At 36.4% G+C, this 8773-nt stretch overlaps 1 protein-coding gene across 1 annotated transcript; it reads left to right on the forward strand.

Moving 5' to 3' along the window:
• The first annotated feature begins 3825 nt into the window (after window positions 1–3825).
• LOC127976510 (lipocalin-like) lies at window positions 3826–5266 on the forward strand. Its single transcript, XM_052580965.1, has 6 exons — window positions 3826–3947; window positions 4066–4208; window positions 4307–4386; window positions 4475–4588; window positions 4683–4784; window positions 5158–5266. The coding sequence occupies exons 1-6, from the start codon at window positions 3852–3854 to the stop codon at window positions 5175–5177; spliced, it is 555 nt and encodes a 184-aa protein (XP_052436925.1). The 5' UTR covers window positions 3826–3851; the 3' UTR covers window positions 5178–5266.
• Window positions 5267–8773: the final 3507 nt, after the last annotated feature.

Genomic DNA, 8773 nt, shown 5'->3' on the forward strand with positions numbered 1-8773 from the left:
TATCCCACTGGATAGTGGATGCTATTGTGCTGGCTTAACAGGCTCAAGACCTGACATGCCCCCTAGGGGTAAGAGCTCACTGAACTAGGAGTGTAGCTTCCTCTTGGGCGCTGGCGCATGGTGCCTCGCTAACAGACATCTTTAGAGCTGTGGGCTGGGCGAGACCTAACACATTTACGAGATTCATGAGATTTTATAATCTCTGTGTAGAGGACCTGCTCGGTGTCAATCCGCTTGCTGCGCCATTCCACTCCACGGACTGGATGCATGCACTATTCCTCTCAGATGAGTTCCTCAGTTCAGAACCCTGGGTCCCTCCAGCACTGTTGATGTCCAGCACTTGCGTGCATGCCCTTTGGTCAGCCTTGTGTGGGACTAGGTGCCTCCATGTGCTATGATTCCCCTTTCTGGGCAATCCCACATATGTATGTCCACAGTAAGTCTCTTCGTAGCATGTGTCTTTCCCTTGGCAAGCCCCTTGCCAGTTCTGTCATTGAAACTTCCACCCTGCCGGCTGGGTACCTCAGAGTTCATGTGTATCACCATTTTGGTTGATACCCGCCTTTGTAAGTCCTCCTACGAGTAGGCAGCCTGCCAGCATACGTCCTGCTGGAATGTGCTACCTAGTGTATTCTGTGTAAGCTATAGGCCCTCACTCGTGCTGGCCGCACGACAGGGTGCTATCACTCACACGGGTCACTGGAAGACAGCCATGTGGCATTTTGTCTCTTTCTGATGTAACGTAGAACGTGACCGACTGAAAGGGAACATCTCGGTTATGTATGTAACCCTCATTCCCTGAAGGAGGGAACGGAGACGTTACGTCCCCTTGCCACATCATTGTTCCGCTGAACGGCCGGGTTACTGGCTCGGCTCCTCAGCAAAGACTTGAATGCGAGTTGCTCCCACTTCTCCTTATATACCCGCTCTGCAAGTTGGAGCTCGTGATGCAATCTTCGCAGACCAAGGTGGTCGACGTACCATTGGCTTGTTTTGTAACCACTCAAAGGTGATTGGGCTCTCAGGCGAGATCCCATTCATCAGTCTCTTTCTGACGTAACGTCTCCATTCCCTCCTTCAGGGAACAAGGGTTACATACGTTTGCGTGGTTCCTGTTTCCTGTATTTCTTCTTGCTTCTCTTTGCTTGTATCTAGGTGTGTCTTGTCTTGTTTAATTTAAATATAGCCATTGTGTTTCCTCTGTCATGTTGGTTTGGGTTTTGTTTGTGTTCTTGTCTTTTATTTTTAGTTTAGGCCTGCTTGTCTTGTGCTTCTCTTGATCCTCATGTTAATTTGCCAATTGTAAGTGTCATGTTCTGATTGGTTTTCTTGTTCATGTATCTTGTTCTCATTGGTTATTGTCCTGTCATGTGGTTCTCTGTTCTGATTATTTTTATTTATTTATTTACTTTGTGGTCGAAATGGGCCAGGTAGGCCAAAGTGAAAACCTCAGAAACTAGTACAGTTTTGGTCCTCCACAATTTGCACTGTGTACATAGCAGGGCTTACTGGGCCCTGGGAGGATGCTGCTGAGGAGGCTTACAAACAAAAGAAACTTACCTATGCTGAGCTGGCAGCTAGCATAGAATAACGTGCTGGAAAGCAAAGGTTTGCTCAGTTAAAGTTGGCTGTCTACGGTTCATAGGAAGATCTGCAATCAAGATGCTTAAGGAATTATGAATTCAAGGCCAAGTCCAACAGCAAGCTGTCAAGGTGCTCTCCAGTGCTACTGCAACATGTGAGGAGGAAAAGTTGTTGGTGTTTAACTGCCTTTAGTGTTCTTTTCCACTGGAAACTGCAGTGAAATGTATAGGTATGTTTTAGCAGCTTTGCAAAAATGTAGCCAGTGTCATGCATTTCAGAAGAGCCTGGGTTGGAGTAGAGAGAAAGTGAGGAGAGAGGATATCTTCTGTTTCTATACCCAACCGCAATGACTAAATAGATGCCCTTCCCACAGAGAGATGAAGTCATAGATTTTCAGAAGTTTGCTGGTGTCCTTTTCCTAATCTGATCAGCATGACTCCAGGTCATGATGCCTCAGACAGCTGGAATCAAATTATTGTCAGTTCCTATCACACTACTGCCCCTCAACTCACTTCCTGTCACTCACACACACAGATGCCCTCTGTCTGTCTAACGAATGTACACACAAGAACCAAGAGAGTTGCAATCCAAGTACTGCACTTTCAATGCTTGTGCCCTCAGGTGTCATTGTTTTCCTGTGCACTATTATTCCACCAAATAAAAAATACACTTTGTATAATTTAAAAACCATTATGCCTATAGAGACCCCGTAAACCACAAATGCAAGTGTGTGTGTGTGTGTGTGTTTAATGCTATAAAATATATTCATACTTTTAAAAATATTTTTTAAAGAAATATATACAACAAAGTACCAAAAACATATTGGTAGAAAATATATTTATGTTAGAAAAATACATGTTTTGAAAAATATTTTAGCATGTTTAGCATATATATATGAAAATAGATTTTAGTTTGTTTGTTTGTTTGCCAAATGGGTGGTCTGGGGTCTTGGTTATTTTTTATTTTATTTTTTTCAATATAAACTTGCCTTAATGCAGAGTCTAAAATATCACAGCATTTTCAACAGTAAAGTATCATAGTCACCCTTATAATCATTTATGTTTCCTGTACATACTGTAGCCTACACAGCCACCACATGATGAAAAAACAGAAGTTGGACATTTCACTGGACTGAACATATATACTCTACAAAAATAATTTGGAAAAGTAGCCTTGTTGCTATTTAAGGCTATTCGCCTAGGGAATTAAATTGTCTAGAAACGTCCCTGGAATCAAGCAATTCAACAAACCAACAAATACTGACAAAAGTCTGTTAACCCCTGGCAAATTGTCACCACCCTCACTGGCAAGTTGCAGTGAGCCAATTCTAACCCATCTTGTTATAACGTGCACAACCTTAACTGAAATTTGAAATGCAAAGAAGAAACAATACACTTTTATATAATCTCTGTTTGTTGTCTCCCGGATAAGCCTGACTCACCATCATCTCATCTTCATCTTACCCCGTAATTGTGAGCATAGAAAGTAGAAAGCATTGTTTTGATCAGCATTAGCATGCAAAAAAAATATTTTATAGTTATAGTACAGTATTTTATAGTTTAAAAATAAAGTTATTTAGTTATTTAGTTATTTAGTAATAGTTATTTTGTAATTTCAGGATTTTTGTGTGTTTTAAAAAATTACATTTCTTAATTCAATCATGAACAATAGACATATTAGCTTTTAACAGCATTTTCACTGTAGTAACTTAAGTAGGACTATTACTAACATAAATATAGAAAGTGATGTATCCCTCTCATTTTGATATCTGGTTACTTCCTTGGTTATAAGCTTTTAAAGTGGTGATTTTCCTCAATCCATGCTACATATCACAGGGGAGAAAATGGGGTAAACATTGCCAATCCAACATTCTAAAATGTGTTTTTGCGGTACAGGTATGTTTTTTTTGTTGTTTTTTTTTGTGGCCATTTTATAAACTGTTTTATTTATGCCACAGCACTGTCTTATGGAAATGATGCTTAATTCTGACATCATTTTCAATAGTCATGTTTGCATTCATTCAAAGGACAAATTGAGACATCAATCTGGGGGTCAAAGCAAAGCATTTAACACTGCCCTTGAACTACCTCAAACTACTGGAAAAGTCCACATCTATGTTGTGTGTTGTGTAACTTTACATGGTGCTGGGAGGGACTCAAGTTTGGTCTGTGGGGTCACTTTACACTATAAAACAGGATTTTGCTAATCATCACTAAATTTTGCTTTCTGAGCTGCATACAGAAAGACAACCCTACACATCTACAACCATGACAACTGTTGTATTGAAAACGTGGTGCATTCTGCTCTGTGCGGTATTCATCTCTGCTCAAGTCATGCCCATGCCTGACTTCGACCTGGAAAAGGTGAAATGTATAATGTACTGTACAATAATATAAATTATTTCAATATTGTCAGGGAGTTTTGTGAAATTCATCATGATAAGTTTGGCTAATATAGACATGTTCTATTTATATTTTCAAGATGAGAGGAAAGTGGTATGTTAGTGGCTTTGCTACAAATGCAAAAAAGTTTGTCACAGATCTCAAGGCTGGCATGAAGATGGCAACTGCCGTAATGGTGCCTACTGAAGACGGAGACCTTGACCTCAGTTACAGTCATCTAAAGTAAGCTAGCTTTGTTGTGGTGTTAAAAAAGAAGAGTCTTGATGAATGTTCTCATAATTACAAAAACAATAGTATTAATTGTTTAAATTGTTTCTTAGGAGTGATGGTTCCTGCTTCAGGATGCATCATCTTGCCAAGAAAACAGAGATCCCTGGACGCTTTGTCTTCAACAATGAGCGTAAGTCTTTTGGTTTTTGTGCTCAGATTGCTTTTTTTTACCATCCATACTTCTTTTTCTTTATCCTCAATGTGTCTGATTCTATCAGTTTGGGCAAATTCCAATGATATGCGTGTGGTTGATGCCAAATTTGATGAGTATGCTATTGTTCACACCATCAAGACCAGGGGAAAGGAATCTGAGTTTCTCAACAAACTCCACAGTAAGAGCTTCCTTTGTCTACATTACACATTATAGCTAAAATTGATTTATGAAACAATGCTAAACAGATGTGTCTGAATGTGTCACGGTCACAGCTCGTTCCAGAAAAGTAGCTGAGGACTTGAAGGGGAAGTTTAGGGAGTTCTCCCGTGAAACCGGGATCCTTGAGGAAAACATTGCCATATTGCCAATGAACGGTATATTTATCGATCCTCATGCCCTTACGAAAGGAAAATATATTTACCAATATATTTCTTAAAATATATTGTGATATATCGTAATATATTATTTTCCCTTTTTATTTTCTAATATTTTATATATTTGAATACATTTAAATAATATATTGATGATACATATATTATATAATATATTGCAAAATATACAAATGATTGCCGCTTTCAATATATTGCAATGTATTGGAAAAAATAAATATATATAAGAATATATGCCTAATATATTACATGATATTTTTCAATATATGCAATATGCAATATATTTTTGTTTCATAAAGGGTGGTCACTGATAAAATAACTAAAAGATTTTTACTAACTTCTAACTACTGTTTTACAGGAGAATGCACAGAAGCTTAAGTATCTCCTAAATCAAAGAAAATCTAAAACAACTTCAACTGGTCCGACCCTTTAAACTGAAAATAAAGACATGAATTGTTGGCCTCCTATCTGCTTGTTTGTGATCTCTTTTACTCGTATGAATGGAAACTCTTAGATTTAATGCTCTAGATAAATAAATATATGATAAATATAAGATTGGGAGAAGGTTATGAGAATGAAGTGAACACCACCACAGATAACAATCAAGGTATATTTCAAAATCTTTTTTGACTGCAGAGGATTTTTATTTGTATGTGCTAGGACTGGTTTTTACAACATGAACTTCAATAATGTTGTCAAAACATTATGGATTTTGTTAAAAATATTTAATGGTTGATAAAAGGCACAACCTTCATGATATATCTGAGATACATTTTTAAACATTCGCGGAACACCTTAAAACCAAATTTAACACTCACTTTAGTGTTTTAAATACATTTACATTCTGTGATAATAAATGAATTTCATATAATGCTTCTCCAAATGAAATCTCAAGCAGAACCATTCGAGAGGAGAATGCAAAGTGTGGGGTTTTTTGTCCGAATTTTGTGTTGTGTTATGTAACAAGGTTAATACAGTATGTCACACCTGTAATTAATGTTTTAATGACCATTGCTTTTTTTTTTCAGTTTACAAATGACACAGTGTTGATATGTTACACTAAAATGCTATATTTACATTTAATAATAAAACTTTTTGCACACAAAATGAGTATTTCAAAGTCTACTGTAGTGACACACATGTAAACAATCCCCATGACAAAACATCAGCTAAATCAGTCCATGCACACAGAAAATATGGCACTTATCCATCAATAAAACATTGCATCATCATGGCAAATAATGTTTGCAATATAAAAAAAATCCTTTCAAAATGTAGCATCTTTAATGGCTTGGCATAAGGATGATTACATTTCTATTGAGCACTGCTAACGTTTTCTGAAATATGCACAGAAACAGAGGTGTCTGTACTTTATCAGTGTTTTTCTTTGAAAAACTTTTACTTCACCACATTCCAAAGCATAATTACTTTTTAATGCACTAGATTTAATAAATTTCTTTCTTTTTTTCTTCTTTTTTTAACCTTTAATACGTAAGAGCATTGAAAACACAGTAGATACTGTCCGTCTCTGCACAGAAACCCTGAAAGAAAACCCTGCTGAAAGTGTGTTATGTGTGTTACTGTCATTGAGATGCCCTTGTCTGCAAATAGAATAAAGGTTTTGTAATGATAAATGGCCATTTGGCACATTTTCAGGTAAGTTTAACCCTCACTCAGCCACATTAGTGAAGATCATATAGTGATCTATAATATAATAAGCCCACTGTGCCCTCAGACAATGTTTTATTCGGTATCATCTGTTTGTGGTCAGGATTTGTGCAGTTAAACAAAAAAAAAAAAAAGGATTTAGGAGGGAATGAAGGTTTTTAATGTAATAGATTCTTGTGATGAGTGTGAATGTGATAGCGCTGATATCTACACCGGTGCATTCAGACCGGCTGGGAGGAAATGAATCAAAAGATGGATGCCATGTAAAGAGACATCATATTCACTTCTCAAGGAAAATGTGAGAGATATGATGGTGCTTCAGTGTAAAGGATAATTGGGAAAAGGTTTATAGACCGTTTGTGAGGGGAAGGAGTGTATCCACTCAAATGTTTCAGAAAATTACAAAATTGAAAATCTTTCTTCCCCCACAGTTCAAGGTTAGTACTATGGTGGTGTTAGCATTGTATAAATCTGACAGAACATAATTTTGGCATACTCAACATTTAAATAGTCTGGTTCAGTGCTTTTGGAGTTCCTCTAAATTGTATCATCTTAAGATAAGTAAACAGTCCTTAATTTTTCCAAATCACATGTGTACTGATAAAAAAAAAAAAAAAAGCATCGACGCCAAAGCTCAAAACAGCATGATTTAACAAATCCCTGTCTACTAAAATCACATGTATTGGTGAATTTGATACAAGCTCTGAACAATCTTCAGATTTGTAAATGTTCCAAAGCTATATGAAGCATTGTTTCAAAAGTGCCCATCACTAGTTGCATATTCTGCATTTATTGATTCCTAAATTAAGCAATCATAAGATTTAAATCATATTAGATTTTTAGCGAGTTGTGATTCAATCAAGCATGGAAGCAGAGCTAGCATAAAAAGATGCATTTTGAGCTAATAACAATAGCAGCAGTGGCTGTCAGGATACAGCCAAGCATTGTAATACCCTGCATCATAAAGATAAGACTGTCTTCCGATTTATTGCACAACCTTTTATTGCAAGCATTACTTGCAAAATCATACTCAAGCTAACAGAGAAAGCAAATAGATTCACACAGCACAAATCGGTATGTATTTGCACTTTAATATTTAAGATATGCTACGAATTCTTTCTGGAGGCTGATGCAGCTGAGACAGAATGTGCAGTTTACACCTTACCTTGTTTTTTTGTTGGTTGTTCACATTGAGTCAACATGACTACTCATTTTGACTGGCCTCTCGGAACACTGTGTTAAATAAAATAAATAAATAAGTCAATAAAATTGATTATTTTCTCCTATCTCTATCAGCTCGCAACTTGATATTTTCCTTACAGGCACACAGTGTGCTTTAACAGGTAAGTTAGGTAAGCAATTTCGCCACAGGCTCAGATTTGGTCAAAGGTTAAAGGGGATGGGATCCTAATAACCCTGAGCTACAGTAACCCATGTACATATAAATCAAGGCAATAGTTTTTATGTATATATACAGTATATATATAGTCAAACAACCAGTATCTTTTGTATTGTATTGTATTGTATTGTATTGTATTGACAGTAGCAAGTCCATATTAACATGCCAAAACAGTTCAGAGATTTGATTGAAATGTCATGAAATGATGGTGCAGACCGACTGTTTATTTTACATACATCTGCTAGCAATCATATAATAAATAATAAACTGACAGGCCTCTGCTGATTCTCCAGCCAGACCATCCACCTCCCCAGCTCCACCTGTCTCAGTCAGCTATGGGATAAATGTGTGTCTATTCATGCAGCAGCAGCATAACTTACACGCTTACAGCAGTGTTTGTGTATCCATTGGCAATAGCTAGTCTAATTTATAGTCTAGTTATTGCACTGGACTGGTATAAATAAATATATTATAAATATAAAATTGGCTAAGTACACATTTTTTATTACCTAGCCAATATTTATCTGCCATATATCTTCGCATCTTCGCATTCCAAGAAATGTCCTTCAAGGACTGGGAGAAGGTTATGAGAATGAAATGAACACCACCACAGATAACAGTCAAGGTATATTTCAAAGTCTTGTTTGGTTGCAGAGGATTTTTTTTTTTTTTTATGTGCTAGGTATGGTTTTTACAACATGAACTTCCATAATGTTGTCAAAACATATTTTGTTAAAAATATATAATGGTTAAAAAAAGGCACAACCTTCATTATATCTCTGAGATACATTTTTAAACATTCGCGGAACACCTTAAAACCAAATTTAAATTGTAAAACTGTATGCATTTTATATTAAACAGTATATATATATATATATATATATATATATATATATATATATATTAC

The sequence above is a fragment of the Carassius gibelio genome, chromosome B17 (assembly GCF_023724105.1).
Source record: "Carassius gibelio isolate Cgi1373 ecotype wild population from Czech Republic chromosome B17, carGib1.2-hapl.c, whole genome shotgun sequence".
NCBI lineage: Eukaryota > Metazoa > Chordata > Actinopteri > Cypriniformes > Cyprinidae > Carassius > Carassius gibelio.